At 34.4% G+C, this 18,835-nt stretch overlaps 1 protein-coding gene across 8 annotated transcripts in view; it reads left to right on the forward strand.

The window, feature by feature from the left end:
* NRG1 (neuregulin 1) overlaps positions 1-18,835 on the forward strand; it is an 89,622-nt gene that overhangs the window by 60,631 nt on the left and 10,156 nt on the right. For 4 of the 8 annotated variants that reach the window (XM_018576852.1, XM_018576848.1, XM_018576849.1 and 1 more), the window contains exons 3-5: positions 1,858-1,975; positions 5,377-5,444; positions 10,400-10,423. In XM_018576852.1, coding sequence (XP_018432354.1) covers positions 1,858-1,975; positions 5,377-5,444; positions 10,400-10,423 — 210 coding nt within the window. Of the gene's footprint in view, positions 1-1,857; positions 1,976-5,376; positions 5,445-5,853; positions 5,913-10,399; positions 10,424-18,835 lie in introns of those variants that run through there. The other 4 variants (XM_018576850.1, XM_018576851.1, XM_018576847.1 and 1 more) reach the window with 4 other exon arrangements.

An 18,835-nucleotide genomic window follows, 5' to 3' on the forward strand; every position in this document is an offset into this window, starting at 1 on the left:
TGCTATTATCTGCTATTATACACACTAGCAGCTTGATAGCTACCCCTGCCTTGTCCACTTTTGTGTTATCTCTTGTCCATGGACATGTACTTGAATCCCAATAATTTGCTTGTAAATGATTATACATATCTGTGCTCCCAAATTGTAACATCATTAAGGAAAGTCAACTAATGCACGTTTACCATATAAGATCAAGATGCCTACCTCTTCCTCCTTATCAGTTTAATAAAATTGATGTTTTAAATAATAAAGAGGCTACATAATCTTTCGGTCAATGCATGCCAAGTCATTTGACTTTCTTTAACAATTTAAACAAGAACATGCTCTACATGTACTTGCTTATTTGTACTATGTTTAGGGAGGTTTTAAGGATTACTTTTTGTACAGATTGTGGGTTTGGAGCTAGTACCACTGCCTTCAGCACAAATAATACAGTTATAAGAAAGTAATCTGTATATAGTTTGATTTATTTTATATCATGACAAAAAACTTTCTGGCCAGCCATCCTTTGTCTTATTTGGTCCTTTTAAAAAAAAAAAAGATTTTACAAGAAGATAAGAATGCACACATCAGTTACAAGACTTACAATTTAGTACAAATAGTTAAATATCTACATTCGCTAATAAATTATTAGTTTTTTTAATTTAATGCATATTTATATTTACCTGACATTATTTAGATTGGTTTTCCAAGTCATGCCATGTTAAAACTAGTTGATCACTGAGGGTTCTGATGTGAGAGTCCCCATAGCTGAGTAGGGTAGTTTTGGTTTCCACTTTCTTGCTTGGGCTTTGTTATAGGGTAAAATCTAAAAGATAACATTACTTTCTTATCAAATGTTGTTTCACTGTATAAACATATGTCAGGTCAAAGCAGAGGAAATTCCACATGTTATATGGGTATCACAGTTTTTTGTGACAACCACAAAGTGTTCTCAACCATGGCAATTGAGAGCAGCTGTAGTCCATCATAGCTCACTTAGCATCTTAGCTCACTTTCTGGCACCAGTGAGTGACTCCAATGATTGCTGCTTTGAAAATGGTCAACAATCAGCTCTTGATCTGCCAGTTGCTTTTCTCAAAAAGGCAAATAGTCAGGATCAAGCTCATGTGATCTCGGAAGTTTAACTAGCCTGGATTCTATTAATCTAATTTACATCAATTTAAGTTACTCTGAATTTTTACATTTGTTTAGAATTAGAGAGACTCTGAACATGTCTCTAACTCCAAACAATAACATCATCAAAAAGACTTTAAGCAAATCAAAAGGAATACTGTAGTACTGTAGTAAACATGATTTTAAACTGGGATTGTTGATGAATGTTTCATTTTTTTTAAAAGTTTAATTTTTATCCAAACATTAAACAAATTTCATCACATAAAAATATTTGGTAGTATTGTATTTATGCTACAAATTTTAACTCACTACTATATACATAAGCAATACAATTTCTGCTGGCCAGAGGTTTGAACCACATTGTGAGTATGTTTTTTACTCCTTCTATATCATCATAATAAAATGGTTTTACACGATGGAGGCGCTCTCTTTTCCTTTTTATTTCACATCTGTGGGCTGTTTGAGGATGTTTGGGAAGGGGGTAGTATTTTAGCTCTCCACCAGAGAAGGAAATCCAGTGGCCAACTACAGTGACATCTTACAACATGTTCTCTGTAGACTTCAGAGCCTATCACAGTATGATACATTGGACATATTATAGCATCACATTGCCATCTGTCATAACACCAGTTAATCTTTTCTGACCATCTTTTTTGAATATGTAATATTATATGTACTATATTATATTACTATTGTCGGATGTACTAGTTTACATTAAATGTTTACTTCTTTCCATTACAGCAACAGCAAGTCACTTATCCAAATGTTCAGAAAAAGAGAAGACGTATTGTGTCAACGGAGGTGAATGCTACGTAATCAAAGGAATCACAAGCAGTGGCACAACAAAATACATGTGCAAGTAAGATACCTTCACTTATAAGACATTTTTCCTGCATAGGAGTTGCTATTCAAGGTAGTATCCAGCCATAAGCCTTGTGTTTGTCAATCTGGAGCAGGATTACTAAAATATGCCATTGGTAAAACATTACAGTGAATGTAAAAACAATACGGGGTTAACCAATTATTTTTGCCACATAAATTCTTAATGGTCCTCATAACTGGAGGCAATGGCAGAGGTGTGCCCATTGCCTAAATACATTGTGCTGGAAGGTTTCTTTTTTTCTCTTCTCAGAAAGTTGGAAGGTATGTAATTGTAACTATGGCTTTTATATCATTAATGACATCACAGCCTAATCATAATATTATATAGCTTTTTAATGTTTGTGCTCACTATTTATAATGAGGAATACCATGGAAAAAATAATGGTTTAAATGTTAAAGGCTTGGACTGCCCCTCAGCATAAAAGTTGTCAAGAGTTGTACTTGGAGGCAATTGAGTTGGGTAGGTAATTTGATACACATATCATAAACACAATACTTCATGGCGTTGGCTATTATCTTTGTATAGTTTTAAAAAGTTTGTTTTACAGTATACAGTATTGTATTTTTGTTGTTCAGTATGCAATTGTCTCTTTTAGATAGTGTATATAGTGTTAAGGTTGAGTATTGGAAATGTTCTCTGTGCATATACAACACACACACTCTGCATATTAGAATATTCAATATTAGAGCATTTACAAGGATTCATATTTAGTGAGAGGTTTCTATACCTTTTTATTATTATTGTTATAAATATGAGAAACACTCATTCAGTACAATTTGACAGTGTCTTTACAAAGTCGACTTACCCTTCCCATTGATACTCACTTTTCAGTGCTTCCCTGTGGCTCCTTTCTCCATCACAGGCAGACAATACATGCAGGGGAATGTGAACTCCTCTCATGTGACAGTGGTGGAGTCTAGCATCCAGTCAGTAGGCTTAAGCACTGTCAGAGATAGAGTTAGTGATGTCACCACTCCTTCCAGTGACCAACACCAGTCAACACTGGGTATTTTAGAGCCAGCTGTGACAGAAGAAGAAGGGGCACGGGAGTGCTGACAAAGATGAGTATTAGTGGGTCTAATCCAGAAGCCAGGGTAAATGAAAGACAGAGGCAAACAAGAAAGCTAAGAGCAAAGTGTAGTAACCAGCTACATCCAATCCGGAATTTATCTTTCACTGATTTGACTTTGTTATACTAATATGTGATTCATTGTTATATAATGTAACACTTTTATTGCATTATAGCTATAATATCTTGCACTTGTATAACGTTACAGTATTGCAAACACACTGTTATTTAAAGCCCCACCCATTATACGTATACATGAATTGTAAAATATGCATCTCCAAGAAAAATGTAGCTGTTTTTATGCTTAGTGCAGTCAAATGTGTTATATTGGTAAAGCTTTGCGTTTATTAGTCTGCAGAATATTCAATAATGAAATATGCATTTGGATAACAGTGAAAAAAAAGAAGCAAACAAACATAAAAACTGCAGACTTTTTTTGGAAGCTTCCCAAAACTATAAACTTGACTTGAATTTTTTTTTCTTTCACATTATGTTTAGTTCTTATATGAGAATGACAGCGGTGGAATTTTCAACAATAAGAACTAGCTTTAGTGTAGATGGGTGCTATTACCGGAGCACATAATAGAGCACAAATGAATGGCCATTTTTGCATCCTTGTAAAAACTGAGTTTTTACTGTGTTTGCAGTTTTAGGAGTGGTGTCTTCTGAATTTTACCTACAACACTCTGTAAAAGTGTTCATGCAAGTGATAATAACATTCAATCAATGTGTTCCAGTAGCACACTACTTTAGTCATATTTATAAATATAATTTCCTTAGAGGGAAGAAAAGCCTGAAACCTTCATTTTATTTGTTTTATCTCATTGTCATATTCATTACAAAGTTTAAAGATAATAGCTTAAGTGGCAACTGCCGTCACAGAACTAAACCTCAGAGACCGCAACATACAGGGGTATAGGTACACTTAAATACAAGGACACACAGGGACTCGTGTGCACATATACACATGCACAATCACACATAGACACACAAAGGTTGAACTTGATGGACCTGTGTCTTTATTCAACTTCAAATACTATGTAACTATGTAACCTGAATAACAACTGCTGAAATGGTCACCCAAATATAAAATTATTTACTTTGCTGGGATTTTATTTGACCATGACATTTAGAGTATACTTAAAGTTTTGGATAGAGTAGGTAAGGATTAAAACCCCTGTTAGGTTTTCATTGCTGTCTGTGTCCCTTTTTGATAGATTTGCTCTCTCTCTGTTTGTGCTGGTGACCACTGTTTCCAGGATTATTGTTGTGTCAGCAGAACAGAAAGTGAAGGGAAATTTATCTAGTGGGGAACAAAACATAAACCCCACATGGGTTTCAAACTTTCCCTATTCTGTCCAAAATGACAAAAAAAATTGGTTGGGTTTTTACGCCATTTTCTATACAAACAGTTTAGAATGCAATTAACTGGGGCAGTTTAGTTTTTGTCTGGGTGATATTTAGCATCCATACATACCTAGCTCCATTTTATTGGCTATAGTACCCTGTTGGTTTGAATTTTGATGGAATGGGCTTGATTTTCTAAAGGCAAAGAAATTGTTCACTTTTCAAGGGAATTTCCACTGTGCAATGGAATTTTCCCTTAGTTTACTCAATGTATAGAATTTAATTTTGGAAAGAATACCCGATCATGTGCAGGGAAATTTAAAAAAACCTGTATTTTTGCTTGCACATGATGGAAGTCAGCACAGCTTCACCTCATTTACGAAGCTAAGGAAAATTCCCTTGCAAAGTGAACTGCCTTTTTGCCTTTAGTAAATCATTTTGCAGACATTTTGCACTGAATTGTAAAACCTCTTTCAATACAATGTTTGTGGCCCTATACGGTTGATTTCCTAAAGGTGTATCTTTTTTACTTAGCTGAGTGGAATAGCATGCACTTCAAATACCCAGCCATGTGCCAAAGAATTAAAACATAGGGACTTAATTTGCAGATAATTGGATAATTGAAGTGTACACATCTTTGCTTGGCTAAGTGAACATTCTTCTCCGTTAGTAAATCAAGGACAATAAGCATTGTGGCTGCTTGGAACAAACCTATATGTATCATATACACTGCTGGTACAAAGCATAATGTTTATATGACTCCTGTCACAGTAAAGATACCAGATGTGTGACTGTATATCATATATGATCTTCATGAACTGTTTTTAAGCTTGATTTTAAATTGCTATTATATGTTGACAAAATGAATGCTTCTCTCATATGTCCTACAGGAATACAAGTTCAGGTGGATACCTTTTATTTTTTTTTATTTTATTTTGCTCATCACATCTTTACCCTTTAGGTGCAAACCAGGATTCATGGGAGCACGATGTACTGCGACTGATCCTCTGAGAGTCATAAGAGCAGAAAGTATGTCCCAGTACTCTGATATTTGACTTTTTATCCCCCAAATGCAGCAACAAATAAAAAAAATGATTAGCTCTTATACTTCGTGATGTCACTGAACAGAGATGATTTCCTTTTTTGTACCTCCCATGACCTGTTTAACCAACGATTCAATCAAATAATTTCAACCAATCAATCATTGTTTAATATAATTATCACTCCATGTTTGTGTTATAAACAATTGTCAAATACATATCTCAAAAGTAAGTGAAAAACATGATTATCAAGTCATGCCAGTACAAAAACTGAGACACAATCTTTGATGGTGGCATTCCAAGAACAATCAGTTTACACTTGAAGGATCTCCTTTCTGGCATATATTCAATTCTTTTCTTTTCTCTGTTTTCTCTACCCTTTTTGTCTTTCCTCTCAGGTGCCCAAATGAATTTACTGGTGATCGCTGCCAAAACTACGTAATGGCCAGCTTCTACAGTACGTCCACTTCCTTTCTGTCTCTGCCTGAATAGGAGCATGCTCAATCGGTGCTGCTTTCTCGTTGCTGAATTTCTCTTCAGAACTCATCTAGTACTTGATTTGTTATTCTCTACTAGGCTCAATACTGTTTGCTCTGCCTGTAGCATGACAAAAATAATAATAATAGATATTATTATTATTGTTACCTTGATATCCTTTTGATGCACAAGTGTGGATGGGCATGCATGTAATGTTAGCACAGAATATTATAAGAGATTGTAGCCTTAAAAAAAGGTAAGAAAACCATGAGATGCAGGTTTCCACGTGTAGAAATACTAACTTATTGTTTTTTGTTTTTTTTTATTATACATAGCTAAATTTTAAATTAAGAAAAACAATTAAAATTCAACTATTATTTATTTTATTAAAACTATATACTTAGTTGCAGTTAAATAATAATCAAATTAATACCTACAATTTCTAAATTCCCTCAACTAACAGTTCCTTCCTCATCTTATCACACCGTGTTAACTGCATTTGTAGGCAAATCTTCCTAAAGAACTTCTACTGTACTACTTTCAGCAGTGTTCCTAAATATATTGCAGCTTCCAAAGCACATGCAAATAATTCCCAATTTAAGCTCTGTTTGTACATACATCATGACTTCCAAACTAATCACAAATACATAATTACTTTAAGATCCAGCTAATTCGTTTTGAGGAGATTCACAGTCACCTGGAGATACGTCACTACCAACAATGATTGTCCTTTAAGACAACAGCACTACTTCAGATGTACCCTTGTTTTATGCAGCACTGCCCCAGGTGATGAAGATGTACTAACATCACCTCTTGGCTTCTTTCTCTGTGAGATGCTGGCACATCTGAAAAAAACTATCTCTAGCACACTCATTCTTATAATTTGTACCAGACCATGACACCTACTATATCATGTTAAAGCTTGATGTGACTAGATACGAGGAGGATTTACTTATTCTAATATTTTAACATTTAATTGTAGGCAGAGTCTAGTGCTTGATTTTTGCACTTCTGCATGCAGCATGGTTAACAGCAAAGAAAAATGCACAGCTTGTGTGCATTTTCTTACACTCCTTTTTCTCTTGTTTTTGCTCAATAATAAAACCCTGACAATTCCTGTCTTATGCAGGCAATAGGCTCAATTCACAAAGCTAACACACCAGGAAAAGGACATGTATTTTCATATCTGCATAATCTAATATTGATAAGTGATTCTGTCGCTAGGTGAAAAGAAAAAGGTTACTACTTACCTGTCACGTTGCTGATTTTCACTCTTTTAAGGAGCTAAGTTGGGATGAAATTTTTTCTGCATCAAATACTTTTTCAGGTGTGTCAAATGCATGGTCTCCTACTGAGCACTGTGGTTCCATCCTCATTACTGTGTGCTGTTGTGACAGAGGCTGGCAGATGGAACCACAGAATTTAAAGGAGGGCCTGGCATCAAACACACTCGGAATTGTTAGATGCTTATTATTCTTAAGCCACGGTGGTTCTGCAATAGAGCAAACAACAGTGGCACAGGTTGGGAGACAGGTAAGTATTATACCTTTTTTTTTAAACATTTTTTCACCTAGCAATAGAGTCACTGTAAAGAAAAATTAGTTAATGTGATCAAATTCAATAAGTTCATCACTTACAACTTTACCGATGCAAAAAACAATCTTAATATTTACCCTTTTAACCATTCAGATACACAGTACATAGCACCCTGTAATTCCTAAAGCATTTTAAATTAAAAGCATTCTGTTTAAAGTTTTTATAAACACAAAAAAATAAAGCTGTTTGACTTCAAAGCAAAACTCCAGTTTTTTTTTCTTCTTTTACCCAGCACAAGTCAAATATGGTACCTCACTGATGTCTATTCTAGGTGCGAATCGATGCAGCTTAAAAATTGAAGCTTTATTTTTTCCCTATACTACAAACAGCACCCTTCTTCTGGTGCTGCAACTAACAGGGTTATTCACAAAAGGGTGAAGAGTTTGGAGAAGGCAGGAGAAGTGAACAATCTAGGACAAAATAGCTTATTTGGAAAAATTATCCAATTCAGCTCACTTTCCAGTTCAGCTATGTTGTCCTAGATTGTTCACTTCTCCAAACGCTTCAGCCTTTAGTGAATAGCCCTGTAAGAGTTTTGGCTCTTGTAGATTGAAATTATCATGTTGTTTACTCTCCCTTTAATCACACCTTATCCTCTTTATCTATTCACAAAATGCCTTTTATTATGTTTCCAGAATACAAGGTGTTCTGGATCTCCCTTTACCCATTCACAGAATGCCTTGTAATCTGTGAACAGAATATAAGATGTTTTGTGAATGGACAAAGGAAGAGAAAAAGGAGAGTAAACGACACAATCCCTTCACTGTACAAGAGACCTGGAATTCTCAGTTGTACTGCTGGAAGAAGAGTGATGTGTGTGGTACTCAACATCAGTGTAGCCATAATTTTTACAGTAAGCAGCATCAATCCACACCTAGGATAGTCATCTTTAGAGAAACCTAATTTGACTTGTGGCATTTAAAAAACAAATCATGGAGTTCTGATTTAAGGGGAAAAAACTTTACAATCTCAGCATATTTAGAAGCCTAAATCTTAATTGAAAATTCTAATTAGAATCTTTATGCCGTTTGCAAATCATTAAGTCTAGTTTTGTTAGTAGTTATGTTCTTAAGTAATTATATGTCACCATCTGGTCCTTGGTGTTCAGCTTTGTAACCCAGGCACAAAATCAATAAGACTAACATAGTTTAGAGTTCACCTAGATCCTTCTCATGTGATGAATAAAATAAATAATAGATTTAAATAATGCTAAAGTAATGAATTCATTCTCATAACAGCAACATATACACTGTTATGTAAGGTTAACATTTCCCTGGGTATTTATTTTAGATTTCAGATACAGTGACATTTACTAAATAAACGTCAACAGTTAATTTACTAACTGATGAGGCATGCAAAGATTTTCTCACAATGTAATGCCCCTTATAAAGAGAGAGCTGCTTAACTCACTTTCAAATTAGATATAACTGCACAATTCTTAATTATTTAATCTTCATATAGAGCAACAACAATAAATTCATATTCAGATTTGCGATAATATGTTAAATAAATGTAGAATCCCTTTGCCTTAATAAATTGCAGTGACAATATAATTAATCTTAACAATTAGGGTAAATATAGCTCTAAAAATCTTTTTGGAGGAAAACAATGTTTGTATTGCCCAATCAGATTGAACCAGTTTTGAAAATGAGGAAAATTATTTTGTTTACTAGAGGCACTTCAGACATTTGTTTCTTCTCACTGTGTTATAAGCAAATGCTTAGCTAAGTTCTGTGCCCTGATCAAAAAATAAAAGTGTAATAGAGAATAATTAAATGTTCCCTAGAGTAAATTTTTAAGAAACAATGCATGTTCTCTCAGCATGTTATCTTGTTAAGCCACACAGCCAAATCACACTACTTATGTAGATCAATCTCAGATTGATTATATTCAGATGGAAACTGCATAATAACGCCTAATGAAAATTAAACAACAGGCTAAACTTCCTGCCTAAAATTGAATAAATGCAATAATATGTATGCATGGGCATGCCACTAACCAAGCTTTTGTGCAACTAATGTCTAATTAGCAATGTCAGTGTAACCTCTTATTAATGGCTGTCTTTGGAAGAAATCTGGATGGATGCTATTTGAATCACTATATCCCTTTGAAGTGTTACTGATTGAGGTCCAACAGTTCTAAGTCATCAGTTATTTAATATACTTTTTTATTTGTTGTTGTTTCATTTGGCTTCAATTTTATTAGTTGCAGTACATGTTTATATATCTCAGTCATCTTCAATTGGATTTTAGCTATAATTACTAAACATCTTATATTTATTGTTATGGTTATAATACTTATGCCTTTGTAATACCATATGGTGTTTTTTACATTTTAATTCATAGTTATTATAGATAGGATAGGTTTATTTTTGCATATTAAAGCTGATAGTCTTATGTGTAATAATGTAGTGTGTTGCATTAATGATGTATAGTGCAATTATAAACAGTAATAGGTATTAAAGAATAGGTATTAAAGTTAACCAACACTATAGTGCTATATATAATGATATTGAATAGTAGCAAATATATAAATCACTGTAATTATACTAGTCATACATTTTGATAGCTTAAAATCATTTTAAATATTTTGTCAAGCAATACTGCATATTTAAGAAAGCGAAAATATTTATATGTATGCATTCAGATTTCTTCCTCTGTTCATATTGATATAAAATATCTGTGTTTACACTTTAAAATTAGACATGGACACTTAAATTGACCATTTACCATGCATCACATGTCTTGTTTCAATGTGCAGACATAGAGTAGACACGGTATTCATGTATGATTTGTTTTGGAGTACAGTGTATTGCTCTTTTCTGAAACTTTTTCCCTTTTCTTTCTTTTTGTCAACTTTCTGCATTGGCAGAGCATCTTGGAATTGAATTTATGGGTATGGACCAATCATTCCTTTTAGCCTGCAGATATTAGAGCCTAAAAGCTTTAAAACCTTCTTTTTTTTCCTTCAATTCCTAACCAATTTCCTTATGCTTTGGAAGGGATCATACAGCTATAACGCAAATGTGGGTTAGATGTTCAAATTCATCTGTTCATAATGAATACCATATAATGTTTAGAATAGATTCAAATCCCTGTAAAACTTGCTTACACTTTACTAAACTGATACGATGTGTACCTACATCTGGTTTATTTTACTAATTGCTTAGGTGATGTTTGGAACTTTGAACTGAGTACCCATACATTACTTAATGGGCAGCTGTATATTAATAATAACACAAACAAATTATAGATTTATTTTTTTTAAGAAAAAAATGAGTAAAACTAAAAACACACAAATCTTAATCTATTGGACAACCTAATGAAGATCTATTTTTAATCATATATGAAGCATTTTCACCACAAATATTGTTGAGATAATTATGCTACAGTTTTTGTTGGTAATACTTTATATCCTATATCTGCCATATGAACTCGTAAATTGGTCACCAGTTCGCTACAGCATCTGCAAAAACTTGGGTTCCTGTCTTTGTATTAGCCTTTACCTTCCTAAAATAATATCATAGGAATTATGGGATGACATTTCTACTGCCCTTAGTCCTCTAGTCAAAGAGTGAAAAAAAAAACCAATAGGGGTTTCCTGAGTAAATGAGTGCGTGGCAGTTCTGATGTGAGAATCTGTTACTGTCATCTCAGTCTTCAATCTTTGAAAGGGTCAATAAACAGGAACAGTGAACAAAATTGAAATTCCTGTTTGTTAATTGATATAGTAAAGGATTGTACAGGAGGCTCTCACTCTTAATGCACTGTAACTATTTAAACAGGGAATTCCTTTTGATTTTCTCACTGCAAGAGAGTGAGTTAAAAAAAAAGAATCTTGTCCTGAAAATGTAACTGTGGTCTATTCACACTGTGACCAGAGGTTTGAGAGTGAGGGTAGGGAACCGTTACTTGCAAAGTCTCAAGTACCCCTTTACCAGTTCACTTCAGATGGGTAGGCCTGGAACATGTTTTTATGTAGCAAATAGTAAGAATTTGCATATGTCCGCTGTGAATCTGGCTCTAGCTAGGGTGAACTGATATAATCATCATTAGCCACTATAATTTAAGTGGCAGAGGTAGCTAAAATTCTCAGGGTTAATGACACTCGACAGTTTTTTTTTTGGGGGGGGGGGGGTTTACAAAGGAAATGTAGATAATGTGAAATCAGTCTCTTCTGAAAATCATCTAATACAAATATTATGAGTGCTAGTCTTTGGATCTTTTGATGTTTATAACATTTCTAGTATAATTAATCCAATTTATAAGCTGGAGATTTGCAAACTGTGGTTCCAAATGTTATCACAGAATACTAGGCAGTTAGGTTCTTCAGTTCCAGGACAAAGTATTGAAAACCACTGTTTGTCTAGCATTGACAATTGTCTAATTATTAAGCTCTCTTTAAAGTGAAACAATAATGGTTTGGGGTCTGTTTTGTGCAGTTCTTTTTTTAAAAGTTTATACATTGTTAAAACTATATTTTATATCTAATTTTACTATGTGTATACAACCTGTGTTTTACAAATAAACATATAATATATGGCAAAGAATTCTCACAGCACTCTGGGTTATTCAAATTGACAGCCCAGCAGTAGCAGCCTGCCTCTGGGCTTGCTTTGTCTGATTAAAACCTCATTCCAAGCTGTCTGATAAGGGATGAGTCACTATTATGACTCATTCACTTGTGTGTTTAAATTGCAGCTTTAACTACTGAGTTTTTTTTACAAGAAAGGTGCTAAGGACTCAAAGCTCATTGTAAAACACCACCTACTGACTCAAAAGGGAAAATGTCAAATATAAAAAATGCAGTATCTAATTGTTACCTGACAAAACCCTTTTTTTAATCTTATTTTTTAAGTCTAGACAATAACAAAGAGGGGAAAAAAATATATATAAAAAACTCTGTTCCCTTTAATGTATGCCCATCATGTGTAGTAATAGCCCATTTAGCAGAAGGAATGCCCACACACATACTGTATGACAAAATATATTTCTCATATATTTCACCTTGTATATAATCTTGCTTTAACATGTATGCTTCTCAGCATTTTACTCTACTATCTTCTATGTCCATATTTTACATACAGGTATGGAATCTCTTATCTAAATTGTCTCCATAAGTTGGAGCACTATACTGTTGCTTCCCTATAACTCCTAAGGCTCCACATAAATTTTGGGGGTGTGGAGTACAATTTAAGTATAGCAAATATTGGTTAATTTTGTTATTTTGTGGGGTTCTTGGATAATAAATGCTTGGATAATAAAATACTAATAACTGGGTTTCGGAGCCATGTTACAAACTCTTTTCCTCAATGTAATCTTCCACCATTCATGTACTTGGCTAGCATATTCTGATAGTTTCTATTTGGTAAACATAGTACATTTCTACATAATAGATAGGAATATAGCATATATTTGCTGACATCAGGTTTGTATAGTCTGCGATTTCACTGAGACCTAGCCATTTATGCATATAACCAGATCTGAAAGATTTTGACTTTTAGGCTGTGTTCATCAATATGTGTTGCACATGGACACACGGTATATGTTCAATGTAGCGTTCTGTCATTTATTTGGAATGGCAAATATTTGGAATGGTACATGTACAGCAACTCAGTATGAGTCAGTTTTACACTGTGTAGCAGTGTAAATCTGACCCAAAATAAAACAAAGCAAATCAATGGTCAATTTATAATTTAAACATTGTTTAAAATCTTATTTGAATTAGGTTTACATGCCACATATATTCAGCAGTTTTACATATCAGGATGTTACCCTAATTCTGCTAAAAGCATACTTGAGATGAACAACCTGGCCATGTTCCCAGCTCACAGTTGGCTTCAAATATGAATCAGTGAAAAATATCGCCAAGTTATTTTTATATTCATTTAAAATTGTTTTGCATGTGGCATGAAAGTGGTAAACACATCATGAAACTAAAATGAGATGAAATTTGTATAACATTTTAGAAATATCAGCTAATCAGGTATTGGTTGTGGTGGGTGCACCTGAAAATATTTTCTTTTCATGATGCCTAAATGACAGTTTTTAGTTTATATCTAGTAAACTTTATTTGTGTTTAGTCCATTTTATGCATTTAAATATTTATGACCAAAATTGATCTTGGGCATAAATAATAGTTTAGTTATTTTATTTCAAGTGCTCAATTAACAAAAATGTGATACCACACAACAGGTGATATATGGGTATTTGTTTTAGGAAACATATTTGAATAGCAACAGACCTTTTTATACTTTGCATGTTCTAGACGCTGTATTCACACAACAGACGTCTTATTCCAATGAGGTACCTGCCTCTAGTAAAAACCCCTGTTGATGTCAGTTGTGAGGAAAATGAGTACCGAACTGTGAATTCCCCTCATGCACATTTACATACATCACCCATTCGCTCCCAACACACAAACACACTCATACACACACATATATAGACACATCACTCATATATATCATTCAGCACCTGACAGGAGCTACAGGCATATACATTACTCTTGCCCACACATTGTTATTTTACAGTTGATGCCTTTTATTCGAAAAGTGTGCTTTCAGTGCTGAGAAGGAACAATGCCATTAATGGCATTGCTACTCCTTCACAGGCATAGTTCTTTAGTTCCCTGAAGGGCAGGAGATGCATTATTAGGTAGACAATGTAAAGTAGAAATTGTGTTTGCAGGTTTGACACCTAACTCTACTGCTAGAAGATCTAGTACAGAGTTAGGGATCCACTTTAGAGGTAAAAAATAAGGAATAATGCTTTAAACAGTAGGCTATGATGAATAATTGCGTATTATATTAGTAGTAGTAGAAATAATAGCCTTTGAATTAAAAAAAAGATTTTAAAAATCTAATGCTGGAGCCTAATTCATCGACAAAGTACAAACAACAGTGGTGTCCAGAAACTGATAGAACCTAAATACACTTGAGCCACACTTACTGCATACAGTAATGTCGTTGCACCCAAAGGGTCAATGTGCCTGTATCAACTAAATATATGCTTTTTTGAAATGTTATAGTAGTATGCTATTGATAGGGTTTGATTTGCTGCAGAAGTGGGGCATGTTCACATTGGGAAGTAAATTTACACTTTGGAAAGGAAATGTTCACAGTGAATTTGATGAAACTTCACTTTGTAAAGAATCTCCAGTCATGTGCAAGGAAAAACAACAGCATTTTTTTCTTGACCATGATTGGGTGATGGAAGTCAGAAGAGGTACCCCTCATTCACTATACTAAGGGCAAATTTCCCCTGCTCAGTGCAAATTCCCTTGCAAAGTGAACAGCGTATTTGCCTTTCGTAAATAAACCACAATGGCTCGTGCATTTAACAGTGCATTTCACTGTAAACATTTTAAACATAATTCTTGATTCTCGTTTTATGTTGCTCTGACAATCATACATTTGTAATCAGTATTAATAACCTGTGTTGCACCCATATTACCCCCTTCTACAGGCTCCATTGTCCCTTATGTTCCAGTCTTGTTTGTTTTGCTATATTACGGTACATAGACACAGTATACATTATCAGTATAAGGCCTGGTTCACACCTGGGCGTTCTACAGCGCGTTCCTACGCTCTGTAAAACGCTCAACATGTGAAAACCAATGATTGCCTATGGGCATGGTTCCCACCTAGGCGTTTTACAGCGGGTAGGAACGCGCTGCAAAACACCCTATGCCCAAAGAAGTACAGGAGCTTCTTTGGGGCGTATTTGCCACGCGTATCCATTGGGATACAGCCAGTTAGCCCTCGGAAATCGCGGTGACAACGCGCATATTCGATACGCCTAGGTGTGAACCCAGCCTAAATGTTCTCTTGACTGAGCTACTGATCATGCATATCAGTACCTTATAATATAGGTATTCAGTTGCACAGTACCTATAATTTCACTTATAAAATAACATTCTGACATGAAGCTGCACTTTAAAAGTTACCCAAAATCTTTCACATACAGATTCAATTATATTTTAAAGTACTGGGTTTATCAGTTCATCAAACATACCAGTTTTCAGTTTAGAGTGTGAGCAATATATTTAAGCTACTTATAGGTGCCATTATCTGAAAATGTCTATGCCAGTCATGTAAATTGAGCATAATAGATATAAACCAGCCCTCATCAAACATAGTGCAGGTGTTATGCTGTATGAGAAATCCCTTCAAACTCTGCTTCAGTCTTTTTTTCAAGCATTTCCTCACTTTGTTTTTTCCAGTATCAAGCATGCTGTGCCAGGCCTACAGTTGACTCCTTAACCTGTATCCCTTTTAACCTTATATTTTCCTCTGTACAATCCCACTCTAACTCTGCCTGTCCTCCATGATTTCCCTTCCTCTAATTCTTTCTCTATATTTAATTTTACGTAATCTTTCCCTTAGTAAAAGCTGACTTCTTTCACCCTATTAATAATCTTTGCTGTTCATTTTTGTTTGACGATGTTCATAACTGTTAACTGTATATTTCATGATCATGACTTTGGCTTGCAAGATCTTCATTCCCATGCTAAAAGGTGCACTGTATCTTAAATATTTTTGATCAGGAATGGTACATGCTTAAAAAAAATGCTTAACTCACTTTCATACATTATTGAAGATTTACTATGTATTAAGCTATTATACCGATGGTGAAGCCATTTTGCAATCATGTTAAATATGGGGAATATACACTGACCTTTCTTTAACCATTATAATTTGGAAAGGACAGAATTAAATATTTGAAATATATTTAAATTATTTGAAACCTACCATGTACTAATAAGTTGCATTTGGCTCCATCAAAGGTTGAGTATATTTTTCTCATGGTAAAGAAGGGTCTCACTTTAAGCCTTACACTAAAATTATAGCATTCTGTGTAAATAATAATTTAAAACATTGCTTTTAATGTCAGTATGCCAGAGATTTTATAGAACACTCTCCTTCTACTTCTCCTTTTTGCATAAATTAAAAATAGAAGTAAAATCATCCTCCTTTTAAATTTCAACTTCATACAAAGTTAACTTTTACTGCTTTGCTAACTTTTTCATACATATCTTTAAGGAATTTTAATGCCTGCAGGCTATTTAGGAAATATGGGCCATGGGAATTGAATGTGTTATAAGACAATTTTTTTCTCCTGCTTTTTTCCCCCCAGTTATAACTATTTCTGTTGGCATTTATGAAAATCTAATTTTATTTTTTCATGAATACGGCTAGAAAGGGTTAAAACATTTTTTTAAAGAGAATTAGAAATAATATTTATTAAGATATGGGCATGATTACATTGGTAATCTATCACAGATGTATTGTAATATGATAACTAATAGATATTTCTGATAAAACAAATGATATCAGGTAAGTGCAATTTGATGAGTTTTTATTTCAACCATTAATATTTCTTTCAAAAACTAATAACGATCATACAGTTACAGTCTAGATGAAAGTAAACTGTAAGCCAGAAGGCTCATCTAATTTATTGTACAGTTGGCACATTACATCAGGTTTGATCAGTATTATTGTTCTTCTCCAAGATTTAAAGCTCACTTAAACTTTTAGTTAAAACAGCTAAATACATTCCAGGTGACTCAAAATCAAAGGTGTAAAAAGTCTTACAATTCATTTTCTATAGAAAGTACTGTCCTCTGCCAGCATGTTGTAGAGAAGGACCATTGTTCTCTCTGTTGAAGCAGCGGCTTATATGAAGAGGTTTAACAGTCACCCCCCACACAAAGTCAAGCTGACCATACACTGGCCAAAATGTTTTGTTGAACGAAAAAAATAGAACAGATTCCTCCATCAGCGCTTATGAGCGTTAATTGATGAATCACCCACTGTTTCCTATGTATGCTGACAATTGCCGCTAGCTGCTGTCAGAAAACATGAATAGTGTTTGAATAGTGTTTGCAGCTGATTAACTCCAAGCACCATTTGTTCAAAGATTTTTCAACCGGCTTCTTCGATCATCTGATCAAGGAATGCCGACTGGAAGGGTTCCAACAGAGGCATCTACTGTGCACATTCCAGATGTTTATGAAGAACCGGCCGCAATTTACATAGGGGTCTATTCACTAAGCCTCTGTAGGCAGCCGAGTGAATGACCGAACTAAAGCGAAGTGAGCCGAACGCTGTTCGGCTTCAGGAAAAGAATAGAAAAAAATAGTAATAATTTTTGGCCATAGGAATGCATTGCTAGATTCCTATTGGCTATTTCAATTTGCAATAGCCAATAGCTCAACTGAGCCGCTCGGCCACGTTCGGGAGCTGTATGGTCCTGGGGCCGAAGCTAGCCGAAGGATCGGCTGAAGCTACGCCTAGATCATTCGGCTGCTTTGTGAATAGACCCCATAGTGTATGGCCAGCTTTAGGCTTAAAAAGCTCTCAATTACTGCTGACTGGAGAACCCTGACTAAACAGGGGTGTTTCAGACTGCTTTCTGAAGAAAACCTAGTGTAAGAATTTGAAGACCCTTTTTTATGCACCTGGAATGTAATTAGCTGAATGAAACATACAGGGTTATTCACAAAAGTGTGAAAAGTTTGGAGAAGGCAGGAGAAGTGAACAATCTAGGACAACATAGCTGATTTGGAAAGATTCTGCAATACAGCTCACTTTCCAGTTCAGCTATGTTGTCCTAGATTGTTCACTTCTTCTGCCTTCTCTAAACTCTTCACCCTTATGTGAATTACCCTCTAAAAGCTCAGATATTTGTAAAATATATTAATATATGATTATGATTATGACTTAGATATTTAATATATAAAATGAGGGTCCTAATTTCTGCTTAGTTATCATGGTGTGATTTACATATGTAGAATAATTTATTTGGGTAGTATATACAATATAAGAGTGTATAGTTTATTTTCTTGTATCACATATGACCCATTCACACTTTAACTTGCATTAGGCTAACTTGCAAAAACACAGCAACCAATGTCAAGCATGAATTTAAAAGTTTTTTTTTTAATTCTCATTTATGATTTTGTAAGTCAGCTCACATAATCTTCACTTGTCTAAAGATTAACTTAGTGTATTCCATTTATAAAGGAAGATTGATCTGCCAGTTTAAATTCTGTGCTCGGAAATCACATCACTGCTGGATTATTTTACCTTGATTAATGCTTGACCTTTTTGTGCAGTCTAACGAAATTATGCTACACACTGAAATTATTTTAAGGAAATGGGGGCAGGGAGGGCAAATTATCATTGTTCTGCTGTGCACTGTCTGTAGAAGACAAAGAGAAGGAAGGCAGCATTACTGACAATTCCACTAGGTTTAAAGTTTAGCATAGCACTCATTTTATATTTTATCTTACTTAAAAATTTAA

Source organism: Nanorana parkeri, unplaced genomic scaffold (genome assembly GCF_000935625.1).
Source record: "Nanorana parkeri isolate BGI_ZX_2015 unplaced genomic scaffold, ASM93562v1 scaffold78, whole genome shotgun sequence".
NCBI lineage: Eukaryota > Metazoa > Chordata > Amphibia > Anura > Dicroglossidae > Nanorana > Nanorana parkeri.